At 44.8% G+C, this 22,989-nt stretch overlaps 1 protein-coding gene across 3 annotated transcripts in view; it reads left to right on the top strand.

Moving 5' to 3' along the window:
• Positions 1–22,989, top strand: part of C2H11orf49 (chromosome 2 open reading frame, human C11orf49) — a 205,477-nt gene that overhangs the window by 165,693 nt on the left and 16,795 nt on the right. For all 3 annotated transcript variants that reach the window (NM_001244835.1, XM_005660916.3, XM_013994338.2), the window contains 1 exon segment: positions 14,001–14,085. In NM_001244835.1, coding sequence (NP_001231764.1) covers positions 14,001–14,085 — 85 coding nt within the window.

The following is a 22,989-nucleotide window of genomic DNA, read 5'->3' as shown; positions in this document are numbered from 1 at the left end:
CAGTTTCTCTGCGTGGCTGGCTGGCCTTCTTGCTTGCTTTGACAGCTTTACTGAAATATAACTTACATACCATTAATCTGGGTGGCTTTTATGAAGTAAATTTTCTTCTTCTGATTGCAAGAAAACACAGATCACTTGTAATCCCCAAACCCAGAGCTAACCACCATTGTTAACACTTTGATGTATTCCATTCTTTTACCCATGCAAATTTATGTCCTTTATTTTCCTTTAAAGCAAAGATAGGATCATACTGAATACAATTTTTATTTTGCTCTCTCCTCTCAAATATCATAAGGTCATCTAGTTTCTTTCTTTTCATTTTCAAACTCATTTAGTCGGATGAATCAAATCTTTATTGTAAATGCTTCCAGAGAGCAATTCTCCATCTGAGGTTGAAAACTCAGATGCCAGACAGGTAATGTAAGCAGCACAGGTGTTATTCAGCGGGATGCATCAGGGATCATGGCCAACCGACAAGGCATCCTCTGCCTCAGCTCTGGCTGATCGTGGCCATGCAGCCACAGGAATGGCCTTTTTTACAAAATGTTTAAAAAGAGCTATCTGAAATCTAGATTGTATTGTGGGAAATGTCTTGATTTTTTTTTTAATGTTTTAGCTCAAAAATTTAAAAATACAGTTCAAGCCAAACAAAACCTCTCTGCCAGCCATATTTTGTCTCTGTGAGTGTGAAGACCTTCACAAGATTATTTCACTTAATCAAGGAAGCCTTTCTCCCCCCAACAATTATTTATTGAAAACCAACAGTGAATAAAAGAATCAAAATCTGGAGTTCTGTTGTGGCGCAGCAGGTTAAGGATCCAGCACTGTTACCGTAGCAGCTCAGGTGGCAGCTGTGGCACAGGTTTGATCTCTGACCCAGGAACTTCCGCATGCCTCGGGCGCAGCCAAAAAAAAAAAAAAAGAATCAAAATCTTTGTCTTCTTGGAGCTTACATTCTTTTAGGGATATAAATAAAATAGCATTGTATTCTAGTAGGTAATATATATAGTAGATCAAAAATATATAGTAGATCAAATAGTAATAAGTACTATGGAGAAAAATAAAGCAGGAAAATGACATGAGGAGTAGGGGGGGAGTTGCTATCTTAAACACTTAAGGCCAGAGAGGCTTTACCAGGATGATGCCATTGGAAGAGAGATCTGAAGGAGGTCAGAGCAATACAGAGTAGGGACAGCAGCTGCAAAAGCCCAAGACTAGCTCATGCTTTTCATCTTTACAGAACAACAAAGCCAGTGTAGTTGGACTGGTCTGAGCAAGGGGTGGGTAGAAGGAGATGCAGTTAGGGCAGCAGCAAGAGCCCCCACTGTGTGGAATCTGAGAAGGAAGAAGTATTATCCCATTCTATAGATGAGAAAACTGGAGCTCAAAGAATTTTGCCTATGCCACATAGCTAGGAAATAACAGGCATTTTGATCACAGGCCTGTATTAATTCCAAATCTCATGTTCTTAGTTATTGTGTGTGCTACCTAAAAAGACAAAGGCAGTTTCATAGCTTCCCCACTCTTATAGCAAACTATGTCCTACCTATTCTTTGTGCTACTGCCTTAGCTAGAATTAAAATTAAAAAATTCTAAAATGTTAGACCCAAATAGAACCCTGAGGATTTTTTGAAACCAAAATGTTTGTACCACTTTTTTTTTATAGTTCTGGATGGTCTTGCTTTTTTTTTTTTTTTTTTTTTTTTTTTGCTTGTTAGGGGTCGCACCCACGGCATTTGGAAGTTCCCAAGCTAGGGGTCAAATTGGAGCTACAGCTGCCAGGCTACACCACAGCCACAGCAACGCTGGATCCGAGCCAAATCTGCGACCTATACCACAGCCCACGGCCACGCCAGATCCCCGACCCACTGAGGGAGGCCAGGGATCAAACCCAAATCCTCATGGATACTGGTCTGATTTGTTTCCACTGTGCCACAATGGGAACTCCCTGCTGTCTTCCCACTGCTCATACTTTTGTTTGTTTTCTTAATTTTTTAAATGCGTTATACGTGAATATGACAAAATTCAAAAGGTATAAATCTTACATACTTTAAAATACATTCAACTTATATCAGTGCCAATCATTTATATGTGAGGCATGACAGAGGAAGAAACTGAGGTATAAAGGCCACCCATCAATGAGCAAACCAATATCTTATCCAAACTGCCATAAGTGAGACCAGACTTTGTCTTTTAGAATACTTATGCCCAAAAGAAATTGGGTGAGTTCAGCCTTTGATGCCGCCAGGGTGTTTTTTATCTTTTTCCTTCCTTTTGTGTGCCTGCCAGTCCCACTGAAAGATAGGGATCCGGGTTTAGAAAGCCTAACCTTTGTGTCATTTCCCAGGATGGAGAGCCACTAGCATTTGGTTCACATTTTTATTAAAGTAAGATGAGTGATTCACTCACATTACAGGCAAAGGATCTTCTACCAGGAAAACCATACTTTGAAAAACAAAGCTGATGGCTTTAAGGAACAGAAACTGCTAACATCAATTTCCTTTCCCATCCAGTCCCAAAAAAGTCAGACACTCTCTGTCTCTAGCTGCCTCTTTCCCTTACCCACACGTATACATATAATTATAGATATGGTACATTATATATGCCCACAAAACACAAAATAGCAGGAAAGACAAAGGTGGCTTCATCTGAAGAAATGTATATGTTTATCTACATCCAACCCTCTCTCTGGTTCTTGCTGGTTTTGTTCCTGAAGTCTATTTTTTTAGTTGATGGGTAGCCATAAATCCATCACCATTGGTGGAAGTTAGTGGATTCTGACAAGAGAACAGGCTGCGGTCTTTATAAATACGCCTACATGCTGGCAACAGCCTTCCCCTCCTCACACAATCATTGAGAACCAGGGAACTTAGATTGTTTTTATTTTTAGTCTGTCCTGCTCTCCCCCGTGAGTAACCGTTAGCCACTGCTTCTTATATTTATTTAGAAAAGAAGGAAAATGCATTTTAAGCAAAACAAATGCATAATCTGTTCCACTTCTTATTTATTCTATGGCTACTTTGGATAGTGGAAAGCCCAGAGAAATAATAACTTCTACTGGTTTTTGTTTTCTGTGGCTTACTTTCTCAGACAACTCCTCATCAGACAATTTTGCTGGTAGATTATAAAACTCTATCCCAACTATCAGCCTCATTTTAAATTGGAAAGGAAGAAGGTAGTTGGGAGGATTTTTTTTATGTACATTATATATACTTTTCTCTGGCTAATCTGTCTAATCCTGTTAAAACTGCAGATACAGGCTTAAAATGACTTAAAATGTTTATTGCTTTTGTTATCCCTTCCCTATTTTCTTATAGAGATTGGCAGCAAGTCGCCTAAAATAGACAGCCTCTGTCAGTTTGTTTAGGGGGCAGCAGGGAAGCTGGGAGCCAGATAGACTACATCTGACCTTGGAACCAGCCTAAGAGAAGGATGATAGAGGTGGAAGAGCTCATGGCAGCTCTCAATAGTAACTGTAACTGCAATAATAGCATTTGCAGCTAACATTTACTGCCGTCTCCCTATGGAGTTCTCTATGCCAGGTGTTTTTTATCCATAGAAGAAATAAAAGCAGGCCAAGTTCCCAGGGTCCCAGAGACCATATGGCAAGAAAGAAAAGGACATCGCCAGAGAACTGTGTAGTAGAAAGAGGCCTGGCCCTGGGCTGGGGAGCCTTGATTTGATCCTGGCTCTACCATGTACTTGGTGATTTTATCCCCTGCTGGGGCTCATCTTCCTTGTCAATAAAGATGGGAATAATACCATTTTCCTCTCTCTGCCCCACAAGGTCCTTACAGGGATCAAAAATGATAATGCCTGTGAAAACGGTTTACGTAATTATATAGTCTCTCTCTGTATGTATGTATGACCCACCATTACTTTTTAGTAGTGAGAAGATAGAAGGTTGGCGGCACACTGACTATCAAGGAAGGAAAGCTGTGTGCACCTGCCTTCAGGCAGGAAGTCTGTTATTCACTCATCAATAAGAACAAAGGCAAGATAAAATAATTAAGAGATAAGGAGTAAGATTGTCTTAGCCACCCACTGGCTGGAGCTGAAGAACTTCAATGAATCGTGCCTTTTGTTATGCAGGTGCCATCCCACCTGTGTGCCTCAGATGCAGGCAAGGAATAACAAGAGTGGGTACTGTTTACTGAAGGCTTTCATTTCTAATTGGCCTGCCCAATGTCATGGAGCTAGTTGGCTTAAGAACCAGGATTTGGATCCTGGTTGGCTGATTCAGGAGCCAGCGCTCTTACCCATGCCCTGAATAAGACCCACTTAGGGGTCAGTGCCAGTGGCTTTCACACAATCCTCTGTGGGGCTCAGAGTTTTAAAGCCATGCCTCGGGCCTTCCTTCCCAAGCTGCCTCATTCCCACACCTCTACTCTGGGTGAAGTTTATTAAGGACAAAGCTGGGCAAGAAAAGCTTTATTTTTAATCTATGTGATACATTGATTCCTTACAAGATTTCCATTTTTAGAAAGTCTATCTCTTTAAAACTTTTGTTCAGCCCTCACGTACCACAGCATCCTTATTTTATAGGTGAGAAAATGGAAGTCCAGAAAACCTGTGGTCAGAATCATGTAATTAGTTCTTTACAGAACTCAGACCAAGTTCTTTTCTCTATATTAGGACATGTCTTTGTGGAAGAACAGACTTTTCTCCCCCAAAAAACAACACGAAAACCCTCATTATGGCCGTAAAACCCATATAAGGGAATTTAAACTACTGCCTGTTTTTCAAAGATCAAATGAGGCATTGAAGATACGTCACCCTTGAGAGGGCAGGATGTTTCCTCTCACCTTCACTTACCTTGAAGAGGGAATGAAGTTCCTTTTCCAGCTCTTGTGCCTGTTTGTCTGTTTCTGTTCTGTTAAGATCAGGAGTGGGTCACAGGAGTTTGTGACAGTACTTGCTTCTTCCTGGATGAAAATGACACCTTGGCTCTGAAGTCTCTGTTTCAAAGGACACACCCTGTGCTCATGTCTCTAAACAAAAATGAGAAGCAGCAAACACCTGAGAGAGCTGGACTAGTTGGTCTCTGGGTGGGAACGTGAATGGTGGTGCAATGCTAGTCTTGAAAGAACTTCCTAGACGGGCTACTCAGCCCTTTGGGAGCCTCTGATGGTGCCAAGATCCTGCTCCACATTCTGGTGTCCAAAGCTGCCTCCATTTCGTCAACAAACTTTCAGGAGACTGCGCCTGTGCAGAGTAGCCCTGTTGCTTCTAGGGGGACCTTCTTTTCTCCTGGCTGGTTCCTCCTTCCACAGCTCCTTGTGCTCCCCACCCCAGCCAAGTGCAGCCTGTTGTGTTCCGTGTCAGCAGTGCTGTCTGATGCAGTGCCCGCCCCAGCACAAACCTTGCCTTGGTCCTCCGACTCTCAACACCCCATCATGAAGAAGAGAGGGCAAGACCCCAGGGTCCGACACAGCTTAGAGGATTCTTAGACATCAGCCCAGCCCTCGGGCTCAGGTCCACAGTGGTGGCTCAGGATGGCCACAGTTAGCCCAAGACCTGATCAGATTGCCGTGATGTGCCACACATAATCCCCGAGGAAGAATTTTCAGGCCCTGATTAGAAATGTTCACATTTTTTTAATCTTTGTATGATATAAAGAGTTCCTGGAGAGTTTCTTTTGTTTATTCTAAACTTTGCCATGAAATTGTTACTGTCTGACTTAATACCTTGCCTATAACATATATATTAGTCAAAAAGAAATAGTCATGGAGTTCCCTTGTGGCGAAGCGGGTTAAGGATCCGGCATTGTCACTGTAGTGACTCAGGTCACTGCTATGGCGCGGGTTTGATCCCTGGCCTGGGAACTTCCACATGCCACAGGCATGATCAAAAAAATAATAATAATAATCACTTGATGTTGGGCTTAGTCATAGCAAAATATAAACACTAAAGAGTCTGGCTTTCTGCCCCTGTTTGAACCTACCACACATACTCTGGGGAGTAATGAGTTGGCAAAGGATAGTGTTAATAATGGCCTAAGTACTTTACCCCGCAGGTGTCATTAGAAACCATTGCTTCTCATTCCTTTTGTAAAATCATTTCCCTTTCAGTAAATAATTATCATTTCCCTCCATTTACCATATAAAATCCAGTTGTTCTTTCAAAGAAGATAAAATGTAAGCACACAGCCTGCAGTTTTGCTTGACAGGAGCATGGCCCTAGGATGTTAGCAGCCCTCCTGTGACTCGTGGTACCTGGTGCTTTGTGGAGAGTGAAGCTGTCCGAAGTCTTGCCTCCTTCTTCTCCCCTCCCCCACCTCACTCCCTTCCCCCTCCTTGCAGAGTAGCCCTGAGCTATTTACTCAGCTGTGGACTGGTACCAAAGCCTCAGTGCCCCGGGGAAAGGAAGGGGTGGTATGGTCATGCCCTGAATTATCCGTGTCCTTCCGAGCATCTCTTGGCAAAGCAGCCTGGCTGAGGGTGAGTGTCCTTTGGAAAAAGCCTTCACAACCCCTGCCTAAAAGAACATAAAAACAATTGTAGCTGAAAATTGGAGAGTCCACTCCTGGGCTGTGGTGTTCTCTGGCCTCTGTGGTAGTTCCTATTGAGATCATGCAGCCAACCAACTAGAGGTTGTCCAGTCCTCTGGGATTCCCCGTGGCTTGGTAGCATTTCATTATCTCCGGCTCTCGTCCCAGCACTAGCTCACCCAGCCCTCGGCATGTAGGCACTCAGGCAAGTGAATTCAGGCTAAGCCCCAGTTCATCCTCCATACTTTGGGAGCTCAAAACCCCTGATTCAGGCTTTGGGAACAACTTCTCTGAGGAAGGGACAAAGAGATGGCCCTCCTTCCTTCCACCGGGCATTCCTCCGCAAGTCTCCTTTAGTGACACCACTCTGACCCTGGAAAAGGCATTATTTCCCAAGAAAAGCAGGCGGCATCTACAGCCACAACACAGCCACAGTTCTGAGCAAGTGTGTGGACACACATGGTGGTCTGTGAGGAGGAGGTAGAGATGACTAAGCAGCCCCGTGGAGCTTTAGAAACCGGCATTTCCACATTAAGAAGGCAGACCAGATGTAGAAAAGACAAGAGAAGAGCTTCGGTCCTCCTTTTCTGAGAAAGGAGGAAGTGAGAATGACTTAACCCTTGAATATATTGGGCATCAGTAATTTCTGACTAGATTCATTTTCTTAGGCTAAATAATCTCATCTGTCACTCTCTAGGAATGGAGGGGAGATAACCAGCAAAAGAATATTTTGAGTCAGGGTTGATTTTTTTTTGTGTGTGTGTGTGTCTTTTTGCCATTTCTTGGGCCGCTCCCAAGGCATATGGGGGTCCCAGGCTAGGGGTCGAATCAGAGCTGTAGCCACCGGCGTACACCAGAGCCACAGCAACAAGGGATCCGAGCCACATCTGCGACCTAACCCCACAGCTCACGGCAATGCCGGATCCTTAACCCACTGAGCAAGGCCAGGGACTGAACCCGCAACCTCATGGTTCCTAGTCGGATTTGTTAATCACTGAGCCACGACGGGAACTCCAGGGTTGATAATCTTGAAAACACCAGTATTCATGCTAGAATTGTAACAGTAGTAAAGTAAATTACTGGGAAGTAAACCCTAGGCTGCTTCTAATTTTCATGATAAAATTGGTGATATATTACAGTGAAAACAGTCAAGCTGATTGGCTTGAGCAGTTGATAAGAAAGTACTAGGAGTCAGCAAGGCCATGAAAGTCATTACACCTGCAGTGATTGATTTGTTCGCTGAGGATGGTGGTACCTACCAAACAGGACAGTTTCCATTTTTAGCACTTTACAGCTCCTGGCATCCCCTCACCCTGCCCTAAATTCATAGTCATTGCCTCCTGGGCCTGGAGATTTCCCATCTCTGTGTTCACGGAGTGACCAGAAACTCCTTCCTCTGAATTTTCATCTGGGTCACTGTAGTGCAGCTCTTTATTCATTCATCCCTACTATGTGCCAGGCATTGTGTTGAGGGCTTTAGTTAAATCCAAAGATGCCTTAATGATAGGACTTCAAGTCTTAATCAGTTGATAATTTTTAAATAAATCTCCCATTTATTAAGCATTCTGCTAATTTTTCAGAAAAGTGCCTTATACACAGATCACCTTATTTGCGTCTTACAACAATCTCATTGGGTGGGTGCTATGGTTAGTCCCATTTCTAAGATGAGGAAACTAAGGTTCAGAGAAGTGGTGTAACTGTCCAAGTCATACTGGTGGTAAGTAGTGGAGCCAGGTTTTGAAGCCAGATGGTCTGATTGCAGAGTCTGGGCTTTGCACTAACGCAACTGCCCTGCCCAGTTTAATGCAGCCCACCTGGAGAGTATCTGCGTGTTAACTTAGATATAAGTCTGTCAGTCTCCTGGCCTGCACAAGCCTCTCATCCAAGGTCAGGTCTCCCCCGAACCAGCCAGATCCCACCTGCAGTAGAACCTGCAGGAACGTTGGAGGCAGACAGGCTCACGTCTGAATCTCAGTCCTCCCTCCTGTGACTGTTTCCTTCAGAAACTAATTAACTTTAAAGAAACTCTAGGCTCTTTATTTCTTTTTTTTTTTTTTTTTTTTTTTTTTTTTGGTCTTTTTGTCTTTGTTGTTGTTGTTGCTATTTCTTGGGCCGCTCCCACGGCATATGGAGGTTCCCAGGCTAGGGGTTGAATCGGAGCTGTAGCCACTGGCCTACGCCAGAGCCACAGCAACGTGGGATCCGAGCCACTTCTGCAACCTACACCACAGCTCACGGCAACGCCAGATCCTTAACCCACTGAGCAAGGGCAGGGACCGAACCCACAACCTCATGGTTCCTAGTCGGATTCATTAACCACTGCGCCACGACGGGAACTCCTTTATTTCTAAAATACTAATAGCAAATACTAATGGAGCACTTATGATGGGCCACTGTTCTCAGTAGTTTACATTAATTCACAACAACTCTATGATGCTAATATCATTGTTAGCCCCACTTTATAGCCCCACTTTATAAAACTGAGGCACAGAGCACTTAAAGGTCAGGTAATTTAAAATCAGTGTCAAAGCTCAGATTTGGACCCAGGCAATCTAACGCTGAAGTCCATGCTCTGAGCCACAGTGCTATACTGTGCTGCCTCCCGAGATGAGAGGATCAAGGGTGTAGAAACCTCTGGTCCAGAACCAGGCACACAGTCAATGGGACTATTACAAGGTTTAGAATAGGAAAGTATCACAACTCTGACCACCCACAAAAAGAGAAGCACCAATTTGTGGGAAGTGTAGTGATTTTGATCTTACACCAAAGTCGTCTTATGTCTTTGCCTTTGAACTTTCAGGACCTCCTGGCTGCAGCTTTCCTAATTGTGGGGGGAATCCTTTAGAGAAGGCGTCTGTTGGTACACACCACAACCTTCCCTGCACCTGCCAGGATGTAGCACACCGGCAGGTGGGTGGGGTGGGGAAATGGCGGCATAGCCACCAGCACAGGTGTCCTCGTCCCCCCTTCCATGGCCTCCGGCCCAGCACAGGCTGTGGTGCTGGAGCTGCAGTCTTTCCTGTTGACGGTAATTAGAACCTTTCAGACTCAATTTCGTCCATGAAAGAAATCCCAATTCACTTGAATTGTCTCCTTGATCCAGTTCACCTGGAGCTATTTAGTTCCTGCATTTTGTTTGGAGGGGTGAACAAGCTTTTAAGCCTACACACACTACAGTCGATAAGATCAAGGTGCTTGAAAATGTTAGTTGGGTAAACTTTGGAGCCAGACTGCCAGAGTTTGGATTCCAGTTCCACCAGTTAAGCATACATGATCTGAGTTCGTGTGTCTGTGAAGCAGAGATAACCACAGTGAAGATTAGATGAGATGGCACAAGGAAACCCTTGGAAGAACAGTGTCTGGCCCATAGTAAGTGCTCAACAAATGTTAACTGTTAGCATTATTATCATTATTAAGCCCATCCAGCCCTTAGGCCCCCTTCCTTTCCCTTACCCCCAGCCTAAGATCTTGCTCTGGAAAGCAAAGTCCCTTTCCTGGCCCCCAGGCTCTGGACCCTTCTCTCCTCACTCACCAGATGATTTCATCTCACTAAGCCTCCATGTCCTTATCTGTCAAATGGGGCTGGAAACTTCTTGAGGTTGTCAGGAAGGTTAGGTGAGCCAATTCAAAGCCTGAGACAGAGCTCAGCCACTAGTCAGTCTCACAGCTGTTATTCCTGAAGCATGAGGGCCGCCTGGAAGGCAGATCTTCGAGAGAGCTCTTAGAGCTAAAAGGCCCAAAATAGGCAGGAGTGTTTGGGGTTAACCAATGCCTGAGTGTAAGCCTCAGGAGCCGGGGAGACCGCTGGCTCTCATTGCTGTAACGCTGCACCAAGACAGAGCGGGCATCCAGTGAATGCTTACTGCAGAAGGGTAACCAAAAATGGGTTCGGCTCAAGCAAACTGTCAGAAGTGTCAAGGCAGACCAATCCTGGGTGTTTAAGCATTTAAACTCAGAAAGAAATACCTTCCTCCTTGCTCTCCTCCCTTTGCCCTCAGGATTTAAAAACAAACCCCCAGTAGCTTCAGTTGTTTGGTGTTAATATGTTCTAGACATTCTGCTTAGCACTTTATAGACATCATCTCTTTTAATCTTGACTTCAACCCTGGAAGGTAGGTATCATCATTCCCCTTTTACCAATGAGAAACTGAGATTTAGAGAGGTTGAGCAATTTGCCCAAGGTTGCCTACCTGGGCAATTGGAGAGCCAAGATTTGAAGAAGATTTTGTCTCTCTGCCTGAGGGACAGTAGGAGGACAACTCGCATTTGCTCATCAACGTTCTGATTTTAGAACAAGTCTTACCACTCACCATTCTCCCAAATACCCACTGTACAACCCAGGAGTGTCTTCCTGTAACAGATGCCTCTCCCTTGAAATCATCTGGCCTTGGTATTGTCTCACCTCTGCTTTAATAGAAGTAGAACTGCTGTCTTCCAGTTAAGGAGGCCAGACTTGTTTAGTTGACAGCACTTTTATTATCTCTTTATCTGTCTTCCTCACTTTACATTTGGGAAAGTCAAGTTCCAGAAGTGGTGAACAGGGGAGTTCCCACTGTGGCTCAGTGGGTTACAAACATGACTAGTATCCATGAGGATGTGGGTTCGATCCCTGGCCTCAATTAGTGGGTTAAGGATCCAACCTTGCCACAGGCTGTGGTGTAGGTTGCAGATGAGGCTCGGATCCCATGTGATTGTGACTGTGCCTGTGGTGTAGGCCAGCAGCTGCAGCTTCAATTTGACCCCTAGCCCAGGAACTTCCATATGCCATAGGTACTGCCCTAAAAAAGAAAAGAAAAAAAAAAAGTGGAAAAAAAAAAAAGGTGGTAGGAGTTCCCGTCGTGGCGCAGTGGTTAACGAATCCGACTAGGAACCATGAGGTTGCGGGTTCGGTCCCTGCCCTTGCTCAGTGGGTTAAGGATCCGGCGTTGCCGTGAGCTGTGGTGTAGGTTGCAGATGTGGCTCGGATCCCGCGTTGCTGTGGCTCTGGTGTAGGCCGGTGGCTGCAGCTCCGATTCAACGCCTAGCCTGGGAACCTCCATATGCCATGGGAGCGGCCCAAGAAATAGCAACAACAACAACAACAACAAAAAAGACAAAAAGACAAAAAAAAAAAAAAAGGTGGTAAACAGTATGTATTCTGTTTTTCTGACATATTTAGTATTTCTAAGAACCATTATTCCATTGAAGAAACGTAAAATTATTTTGGTAAGTCATTCTTTTGTCCTTAGAAAGCAAGTATTTGAAGTACATGAGTTAGAAAATCAAGAACCTAAGGAAAGGAGTTCCCACTGTGGCGCAACAGGATCTGCAGCATTTCTTGAGCCCTGGGATGTAGGTTCGATCCCTGGCCCTGCGCAGTGATCACAACTGCAGCTCAGATCTGATCCCTGGCCCATGAAATCCATATGTGGTGGGGACAGCCAAAAAAGAAAAAGATAAAAAAAAAAAAAAAAAAAAGGAACCTAAAGAGAGCTGAGGATCTAGAAACCAGGTGGCTGAGACTGATTCCCATTATTGTCTTTGTTGATTAAATGTGGGGTTCATGCAACTCACTCTCTCTCTCTCTCTCTCAGCTTCTCATCTTCCTTCACCCTGTGTGTCTTCCCAAGGACATCTTGTAGATAATTTGAGGGAATGAATATGAATAACTGAGAAATACTCTGATCCCCTAAGAATGGTATCAGATCCATCCGCAGAAGCTTAACCTAGAAAAGCATTCTTGATTCAAAGATAGAACTTCCCCTTGTTTAGGGAGTTCCCATCATGGCTCAGTGGTTAACGAATCTGACTAGGAACCATGAAGTTGCGAGTTCGATCCCTGGCCTCGCTCAGTGGGTTAAGGATCCGGTGTTGCCATGAGCTGTGGTGTAGGTTGCAGACGTGGCTCAGATCTTGTGTTGCTGTGGCTGTGATATAGGCCGGCAGCTACAGCTCTAATTGGACCCCTAGCCTGGGAACCTCCATATGCCTCGGGAGCGGCCCAAGAAATGGCAAAAAGACAAAAAAAAAAAAAAAAAAAAAAGAAGAAGAAGAAGAAGAACTTCCCCTTGTTTAATTCCGTCAGAACTCATTCCTCTCTATACGGGGAGTTCTGGAGGGAGAATAAAGTGGGGGACACATTCAATTCTGTGGCTTTTCTCCCTTCCTTTCCTGTCCCTCGCCCCAAGTCTGTGAGACCACGTGTGGCTGTCACTCCTTCCCTTGAAGAATAAAACCTCCTCCTAGGCTGTGCTGGAGGTCAGGCGAGCGAGGAGGGGGAAAGTGCACACCCCACTGTGGCCAAGGCAAGGCCACAAAAGCCATCTTGATCCTTTGACCTACATTGACACTGAGTCTGTTGCTTTGGTGTCCTTGACTTTGGCAGTGTGGTTAGTCTAACTCTATGCCCCCACCTTGAGTTGAGCTTTGATGAAAAAGTAGTAGGAACCCAGGCCTGTCCCTGGCGATTTGGGGTTTTTGTCTTGGAAAAGCATCAACCAAACTCGCAGGAGCAGGAGATGCGGATTCCTGTGGCTTGAGCTAACTTAGGTCCAAAGAAACCAAGGGCCTGTGATCATCATCTTTGTTCCCCAAATGCAGCCCTGCCCTCTGGATCCCCTTCCCTCACTCAGACTCCCAGTTAGCAGGGCTTCCAGGTTGCTTGATCTGCTTTCCACGCCCTTCCATGTTCCAACAGCTTTGGGTATGGGATACTTGCGGACTGCAGCAGCCTGACTGATCTAAAATCTTTTGGCTTTGGTGCACGCAGTGACAAGGCAACTTTTAAGCGTCAGTGTCTTTCCTCTCCCTTGGCATTCTATAAACCTCCCTGCAATTTACCTCTCTGGATTTTCCCCTGGGCCACAGAGCCTAGTACTGGCTCATCTCTCCCAAAGCACTACTTCTGTTATCAGGAGTCATTTGGCTGCCTTGAGTGTATATCTTGGACTCTCAACTTGGCTTCTTATGATAACATGACTGGATTTGTGTGTAGCATCCCAAAGAAGCCAGCCTGCACAATAGTGGATGACAGGGTCATTAGGTCTGTGGGTTGCTCTGCCGTATTCTCCTCCTCCATATGTTGTAAGACTGCATTTGCCTTAGTACTGCTTCCAGATATTCTGTGGATGGTCTTTGGGCATGTTGCGGTACATGTTACCATGCCAGAGAATTTCGGCAAATTTAGCCAGTTTTGAAATGACTCATTCTTTTGGGGTTTCATACACAAGGAAAACCAAGCTAAGAAGGCTAATAAAGGTACCCCTCTAACGCCCCTTTCTCACCTGACCATCTTTCAAACCTGTGACACTCCTTTGCCCAAAATGTTATAGCTTGACGCCTTCCCATCCAGGAAAAACTTTGTAGAAATATTAATCTTAAAATCTCACCCTTGGAGGATTAGTGGCTAACACAGCCTTAACACTGATGCACCTTTAAAAGAGCAGCTTTACCAAGAGTAAGCCTCAAACCCGTGAAACAACCAAAAAGACAACAGTGGCTTCAAATGTGCTCCTCTCCATCTCCACTCCAGATCTGCTGACCATGAAGGAATATCACTGCTTGCTGCAATTGCTGTGCCCGGATTTCCCGCTGGAGCTCACCCAGAAAGCGGCCAGGTATGTCTCCCAGGCTCTGCAAGGCATCGCAGCCCCCTCTTTGGCCCGGGATTCTTAGAGAAACCTGAAATGTGTACAGACAAACACACCATTAGAGGCAGATAAAACTGATGTGGAAGACGCTGGCATCTGGAGAGGGGTCTATTTGGGATTTGCCCAAAAACGTAATACTCACTTTCCACATTTCCAAAAAGAAGCCAAGTGATCCTTGGTGGTTTCTGTGGGGAGACTTAGGATCTGCAGATAGAGTTGGGGTGGGGGTGAAATGAAGAGGCAAACACACACACACACACACACACACACACACACACACACACACACACACACACACACACACAGAAATATCCCTAGAGGATATTCTGAGAAAATGTGGGGCAAGCGTGGGTAGCGACTCGTGATAGAGGGAGTTGAGGTTAGAGATTGGAAAGCATGAAGGTGATAAAGCCCAACTGAGGGAGGGATAAATTGTATTATTTATGTTAAAAGGTTTTCAAGATGAGCCCAGAACCAGGAAGACTTGGAAGAAATAGTTAGAACCCTCTAATTTCTGTGTTTGGTTTCACAGTCATTCACATTTTTTAACCAAATGAGGTCGTTGGGCTATGCCTCAGTTAACTTTTACTTATTTAACTGAAAATCTGAGCTAAGGCAGCAAATGGAAGTGTAACAAAAATCTTGTTTTCTGAAACATGCTAGAACAGCAGATTTTTAGGAAAATACTCTGTATTGTATTGTACGTGACAGATACGTGTCATTAGACATTTCTCCAGATCAACAGAACGTACACCACCAAGAGGGAACCGTAATGTAAACTGTGGCATTTGGGTGATGTAGTGTCAGTGTAGGCTCACCGATGGTAACAAAGGTATCACTTTGGTGGGGCATGTTGATAATGGGGGGCTCTGCACCTTTCTCTTAACTTCACTGTGAACCTAAAACTACTCTAAAAGAGTAAAGCCTTAATAATAATTTTTTTAAACTCCCAGCTTCCCTAAGTCAATCAATCAAGTATATTCACAGAGTAGAATTGACCAGTGAAGAAGGAGGGGGGTTGGGGCACCAACTCACTGTGCGATCAAAAATCTGAGTATAACTTTAGAGTCCACTCTCCACACCACAGTCCCTCCATATACACAGTTCCAGATCCGCAGGTTTGGCATCCGCGGGTTTAACTAACTACGGATCACGTATTTGCTATTGAAAAAAAATCTACATATAAGTGGACCTGTGCAGTTGAAACCCAGGTTGTTCAGATGTCAGTGTATATTCATGTCCCCCCATCACCACAGTCAATTATAAAGCATTTTAATTACCCTAAAAAAGAAAACCATTACTCTTCAGTCCCTCCCCCATCCTCTCAAGCCCTAGGCAACCACTTTTTGTCTCTATAAACTTGCATATTCTGGACATTTAAAATAAATGAGGAGGCAGCAGTCGTGGCTCAGCGGTAATGAACCTGACTAGTATCCATGAGGATGCGGGTTCAATCCTTGGCCTTGCTCAGTGGGTTAAGGATCCAGTTTTGCCGTGAACTGTGGTGTAGGTCACAGATGCAGCTTGGATCCTGTGTTGCTGTGGCTGTGGTGTAAGCCAGCAGCTGTGGCTCCAATTTGACCCCTAGTCTGGGAACCTCCATATGCCGCAGGTGTGGCCCTAAAAAAAAAAGAAAAAGAAATAAATAAAACATTTTTTAAAAAGCAAAAACAAAAAGATACATGAACCCCAATGTTCATTGCAGCACTATTTACAATAGCCAAGACATGGAAACAACCTAAATGTCCATCCTCGGAGGAGTGGATCAAGAAGATGTGGTAGGAGTTCCCTGGTGGCCTAGCAATTAAGGAATTTGGTATTGTCACTGCTGTGGCTCGGGTTCAGCACCTAGCCCAGAACTTCCACATGCCGTGGGCTCAGGCAAAAAGAAAAAAAAATGTGGTACATATATTCAGTGGAATATTACTCAGCCCTTAAAAAAAGAAATAATGCCATTTGCAGCAACATGGTTGACCTAGAGATTATCATACTAAGTTGTAATTCAAAGACAAATATCATATGCTATCGCTTATATGTGTAACCTAATAAAAATGATACAAAAGAACTTATTTACGAAATAGAAACAGTTGGAAATCAAACTTACGGTTACCAAAGGGGAAATGGGAAGGGGGGATAAATTTGGAGTTTGGGATTAACATATACACACTACTACGTATAAAATAGACAACCAACAAGGACCTGCTACATAATGGCACAGGGAAATCTACTCAATATTCTCTAATAACTTACATGAAGAAACAATCTGAAAAAGAATGGATGTCTGTATGTGTAGAACTGATTCACTTTGCTGGACACCTGAACCTAACACAACATTTTAAGTCAACTATCCTCCAATAAAATTTTAAAAAGAAGGAGAAGAAGAAAAGAGTCCTTTGGGTCTTGATCCCAGCCTGCCACCACTTTGTGACTGGCCACCTTGGTTTCAATCACTCCACAGTAGCCCACATCCTCGTTTCCCATTCCTGAAAAGTAGGCAGTGAACCTTCTGTAAGATTTTCTACCCCAACAGCCCCGTTTTTCCTTTGCCCCATCTCCCAGACCCTTCCAGACAGTCTGTTGTATGTAAGCACCACAAGATTCAGGTAAGAAGGAATCGAATCCTCTAAAATCCACAGACCCTTACAATCATTGATACCAAGGAGTGACATTCCCATAGCTGTGGCAGAAGCTCACCGCTCCTCACCCAGAGGCCTACTGTTGGAGAGAAACTTCAGACGTTCCATTTGAGGAGGAGACAGCATGGTAGCCAGTCCAGCCGGTAGCAGGGAATGTGAGGGAATTACAGAAATGCCAGTGTAAACAGCAGAAGGGCCCATGGTGAGCCCCGGGATACTGGCTGCAAAATTAGAGACGAATTCAGGACCCGGGCTTCTGCGTCGACCCCACCTCCCCAGTACCACTCTTTCCCACTCCACTCTAGCTGGAGTGTGTGTGGAAATTGTGTCCATCCCAGAAAGTGCGCACACACACACACACACACACACACACACACCCCGATTGTCTAAGCTGTTCTCATCATGTCCTGAAGGTCAGGATCCCAGCTTCCTCATACACAAGCCCAGGCTTTGGACCAGAATTGCAAATGGGGGTGGTTAGGCCTCCAAGGCCGTTCCTATGACTAGAAGAGGCACTGCCCTCTCCCATGTCACTGCTGGGCTAACTTTATTCATGGCCCTGAGGTCTAGGGACAGGCTGCAGAAGGAGGCTCTGTCTCTGATGATGTGTGCATCAAAGAATGTAGTCCACAGGCAGCTGTAGACCAGAGCCTGCTCAGGGGCAGGGAAGCCCCACATGCACCTGACTTATGTGCTGCAGGCACCATGGCCAGGGCCTCGAGCAGCAGGTGTGAGCTGGAGACACAGGAAAGAAAAGAGCAGACTCCATGACCCCACAGCCAGAGAGCCCCTCCACCTCACACACTGCTGCAGTGGTGGGAGTTCTCACATGGTTCTATCCCTAAACAGTCACCATAGCATCCCTGTATCCATCCTGCATGGAGGCTTTCCTGAAGGTTAAGAGCATTCAACCAGAGCTGAACTTCTTGAGTTCAAATCCTGTTTCCACAATGTACCAGCGTATGCCCTCGGGAAAGTTACTTAATTGCTTTGAGCTTCAGTTTCCTCATTTGTAAAGTGAGAATAATCATAGTTGTAATCACTGAAGAAGCATGTGATGTGCTTAAAACAATACCTGGCACAGAGCAAACGCTCATTGTTAGAAGCAGTGGTATCACCCTTGACCTATAAGAGCACAGGTATCATGGGGTTAGGCAGACCAAGATGTACACGCCACCTGTGCTCTATTAACTCGATCACCTTGAGGATCTCTCCTAACTTCTCTAAGTCTTGTTCCAATATCTATAAAATGGGGCTAATAATAATAACCAACTCATAGGGTAACTGTAAGATTTCAACCAAAAAAACATATGTAAGTTGCTTAACACATTATAGACATTCAGTAAATACTTTCTTGGCGTTCCTACTGTGGCTCAACTGGATCAGTGGTGTCTCTGGATTTCGATCCCCAACCTGGCACAGTGGGTTGAGGATCTGGCATTGTGGCTCAGATCTGGTCCCTGGCCCAGGAATTCCATATGCTGCGGGGCAGCCAAAAGAGAAAAAAAAAAAATAGTTTCTTGCTGTTAAACTAATGTTGGTATTATTATTATTATTACCAGATTCTTTTTTAATAAGTGAGAAGTTCCTGGGTTCCCTAAGGAAGTGTTTCCTGGCCTTTTTTTCTCTTCACAACACTCAGAAAATAATATATAACAAAAAGTAGGGTAGGGACAGGCTCTTGCCGCCTCCCAGCTGAGCCAGGGGGACCATCACACCTGTAACGCATTCAAGGCCAGATGACACAGGGTTGGGAAGCTGCTCTCCAGGGGCAAAGATTTAAAGCAGTGGTTCTCCAGCTTGAGTGCTCATCAGAGTCATCTGCAGGAACTTGTTCGACTTCATGTAGCCCAGCCCCATCCTCAGAGGTCAGTGGGTCTGGGGTGGGGCTCAAGAATTCACATTTCCTTGGAGTTCCCGTCGTGGCGCAGTGGTTAACGAATCCGACTAGGAACCATGAGGTTGCGGGTTTGGTCCCTGCCCTTGCTCAATGGGTTAACGATCCCGCGTTGCCGTGAGCTGTGGTGTAGGTTGCAGAAGTGGCTCGTATCCCGCGTTGCTGTGGCTCTGGCGTAGGCCAGTGGCTGCAGCTCCGATTAGACCCCTAGCCTGGGAACCTCCATATGCCGCGGGAGCGGCCCAAAGAAATAGCAAAAAGACCAAAAAAAAAAAAAAAAAAAAAAAAAAAAAAAAAAAAAAAGGAAAAGAAAAAAAAATAAAATAAAAAAAATAAAAGAAACACCCTTAAAAAAAAAAAAAAAAAGAATTCACATTTCCCACAGGTCCTCAGGTGATGTTCGTGGTCTGGAACCACACTTTGAGAACCGCTGCTTTGGAGCATTGCCTACCAATCTCATTCAGGCATTTTAATATTGATTGTATTAAAAGGAATTGCATTTCCTTCTCTTGTCCTCTGAAACACTATTTAACTCACTTCTCCCTCACTGAAAGCCAGATTTCCTGGTGAGTAATATATGTTTAATAGGAAAAGCTCTTTTATCGTGGTTATATGCTGAGTACATATTACGTGCTTGGAAAGCACGTAAATGCTAAGATAGCAGTTTTAGGCATAACAATTCGTCCTCCTTTAAGAGTGTTGTTTTCCAGCTGGTCCCTGTGTCACTAAGATGGGATGACCCAATGGTGTTGGACTCAGATACTGGAGCCAGATAGCCCTGGATTCAGATCTCGCCTCCTTCACTCACAAGCTTGTGACCTTAGCAACTCCTCTGAGACTCAGTTTCTTCCTCTTCTTTTTTGCTTTTTAGGGCCGCAGAATATGGAGGTTCCCGGGCTAGGGGTTGAATCAGAGCTGCTGCCTCCAGTCTACGCCACAGCCACAACAGTGCCAGATCCAAGCCACATCTGCGACCTACACCATAGCTCACGTCAATGTCAGATCCGTAACCCACTGAATGAGGGCAGGGATTGAACCCAAATCTTCATGAGTACTAGTCGGGTTCATTTCTGCTAAGCCACAAAGGGAACTCCGAGTTTCTTCATCTTTAAAGTGGAAATAATAATAGCACCTGTCACAGTTCCCTTGTGGCACAGCAAGCTAAGGGTCTGGCATTGTCACTACAGCAGCTCAGGTCACTGCTTTGGCGCAGGTTCAATCCCTGGCCCAGAAACTTCTTTTTTTTTGTCTTTTTTTTTTTTTTTTGTCTTTTTTTTTTGTTGTTGTTGTTGTTGCTATTTCTTGGGCCACTCCCGCGGCATATGGAGGTTCCCAGGCTAGGGGTTGAATCGGAGCTGTAGCCACCGGCCTACGCCAGAGCCACAGCAACTCGGGATCCGAGCCGCGTCTGCAACCTACACCACAGCTCACGGCAACACCGGATCGTTAACCCACTGAGCAAGGGCAGGGACCGAACCCGCAATCTCATGGTTCCTAGTCGGATTCGTTAACCACTGCGCCACGACGGGAACTCCAGGCCCAGAAACTTCTGCATGCTGTGGGCATGGCCAAAAGAAATAAATAATGGCACCTGTCTCATAGAGTTGCTTTTAGGATTAAATGAGATAAGGCATGTAAAATACCTGTCACAACCCCCTCAGAAAATATTACCTATTATAATTAATAACTGGGGAGTGATACTTCATCCTATATTCATTTTTCACATTTTTACTGAGCACCAACTATCTGCCAGACCTCATACCATGCCCTGAGGATATAGTTTCATGCTTTCTTGGTGTCTTTCTTTACACCTCTCCACTCACTGCAGTATCCTTCTGCATAGTCTCCTTCCCAGATCTGATCTACCATGAGGCAGTTCTGTTGCCCCAAAAGATCTTTCACCTAAACAGACTATCCCCTCCTTCCCCATTCTTTCATTTACCAAATATTTACTGAGGACCTGCTATGTGCCAGTCATTATGCTTGTGGAGGAGCTATGACAGGGAGCAAAACAAATGTTATTCCACCCCTTGAAGAACTTACAAAATTACAGAGCAGCAGACTTAAAATAAATGAAGAACTGGGTGCTGTAGGGATGTAAAAACATGATACCCACCCTAACCTGGGGAATCATGAAAAGCTTTTACAAATAAGGCAGAGAGGTTGAGTCTGGGACCTGAAGGATTAGTGAGAGATGAACTTTCTCTATCAACTTCTTATGTTATAAGGCCATCATAATTAAGATGGTATGGTACTAGGGTAAGAACAGACAAATGGGTCACACTAGACAGGCCAGAAGAGAACCTTGCATTTATAAAAGCATGATATTTGTAAAAAGGTAGTATTGTGGAGCAGTGGGGAAAAGGATGATTCAGTCAGTAGTGGTGGGGAAATTGTTTATCCATATAGGATAAAATAAAATTAAATCCCTACTTCAGATCCCTACTTCAGAAGTCAATTTCATATAGATAACAGACCTAAGTATAAAATGCAAAACTGCCCCTGCCCTTGTGGAGCTGACATTCTAGAGACAGGGGAATCATCTGCTAGGAAGCTCAAATTCCCTCATGGCAAATTGTAGCCTGGCCACAACAGTGCAAGTGCTGAACCCTACCCCAACAGACCACTGGAGAATTAAGATGAAAATTTTCTATGCAACAAAAGATACTATAAACAAAGTTGAAAGACAAGCCAGAGACTAGAAAAAGATATTTTCTGTGTATTTAACTAACAACCGAATAGTCTGCAAGATTTTTCATTCTCAGTAATTGTTTCAGTAATTGTTTATGAAGAACTCCTAGATGAAGAGAGTTCCTGCTGTGGCTCAGCGGTAATGAACCCGACCAGTATCCCTAAGGACACAGGCTGGATCCCTGCCCCGCTAGTGGGTTAAGGACCAGCATTACCGTGAGCTGAGGTGTAGTTTGCAGACGTGGCTTGGATCCTGAGCTGCAGTGGCTATGGGACAGGCCAGCAGCTGCAGCTCCGATTTGACCCCTAACCTGGGAACTTCCATATGCAGTGGATGTGGCCCTAAAAAGAAAAGAAAAAGATAAAGAGTCTCAGTAGCAAGTAGCCCAAAGTTACAGGTAGATAATACATAGTTGGGCATAGTTTTGTGGCCAAACTCACCAGTAATCAGGGAAATGCCAATTAAATTGAGATACCACTGCACACCCATCCAATTGGCAAAAATTTCAAAGAGATAATACAAGCATTAGTGAGCATGTGGAATAGTGGGAACTCTCATAAACTGCTGTTGGGAGTGTAAATTGGTATAATCACTTCAAAGCAATTTGGGCAAATCTTGAAAAATTCAGGAGGTGTGCCTGGTTATAAGGAAACATGCAGCATTGTTTATAATAGCTATCAGTAGAACACTCTCCCTGCCCCTGTGCAGTAGAAAGGACAGTGTGTTTTCTCCTTTCTGTGGGATTCTGTACAGCAGCTCACATGGATACAGGGAGATAAATATATCCATCAACACTGGCACATCTCATGGAGTTCCTGTCGTGGCACAACAGAAAAAAATCTCACTAGGAACCATGAGGTTGCAGGTTCAATCCCTGGTCTTGCTCAGATCTGGCGTTGCCATGAGCTGAGGTGTAGGTCACAGATGTGGCTTGAATCCCGCGCTGCTGTGGCTATGGCGTGGGCTGGCAGCTGTAGCTCCGATTCAGACCCCAGCCTGAGAACCTCCGTATGCTTCAGGTGCGGCCCTAAAAACCAAAAAAAAAAAAAGCAAAACTGAGAAGGAAAAAAAAAAAAGTTGCCTGGTGGCTTAGTGGGTTGGGGATCCTGCATTGTCACTGCAGTGGCTCTGGTTACTACTGTGGCGCAGGTTCAATCCCTGGCCTGGGAACTTCTGCATGCCTCGGGCACATCCAAAGAATAATAATGATAAATAATTCTTGGCCACACCCGCGGCATATGGAAGTTGCCAGGCAAACCTGCAGCACTGCAGAGACAACAAGGATCCTGATAACAGGAACTCCAATAAATAATTAAAAAAAAAAAAAAAAAAAGGAAAGGGTGGCTAGGATTTAAGGAAGAAGCAGTGAGAGAGAAGGCTGACTAGGGAAAATAAAAAGCCTGGCCTCCAAGGACGTAAGGGAACTGCTTAGGGAGGAGCCATCAGGCCTGGAGTTTGAGGAATTGGGGGCTGGGAGAGGAAAGGATGCCTCACAGGCCTTGCACTGGGTTTGGGTTTATCCAAAGAGCAAGGGACTGTTCGCCCCCAGCTTTAAGGCTTCTTGGGAAAGACCCGGGGCACCTCTGTGGACCATGTCTTAACGTCGAGGCCATGAGTGAGAACACAACTACACTCTGGCCACCTCC

This window comes from Sus scrofa, chromosome 2 (genome assembly GCF_000003025.6).
Source record: "Sus scrofa isolate TJ Tabasco breed Duroc chromosome 2, Sscrofa11.1, whole genome shotgun sequence".
Taxonomy (NCBI): Eukaryota; Metazoa; Chordata; class Mammalia; order Artiodactyla; family Suidae; genus Sus; species Sus scrofa.
This window is presented reverse-complemented; position numbering and strand designations above follow the sequence as displayed.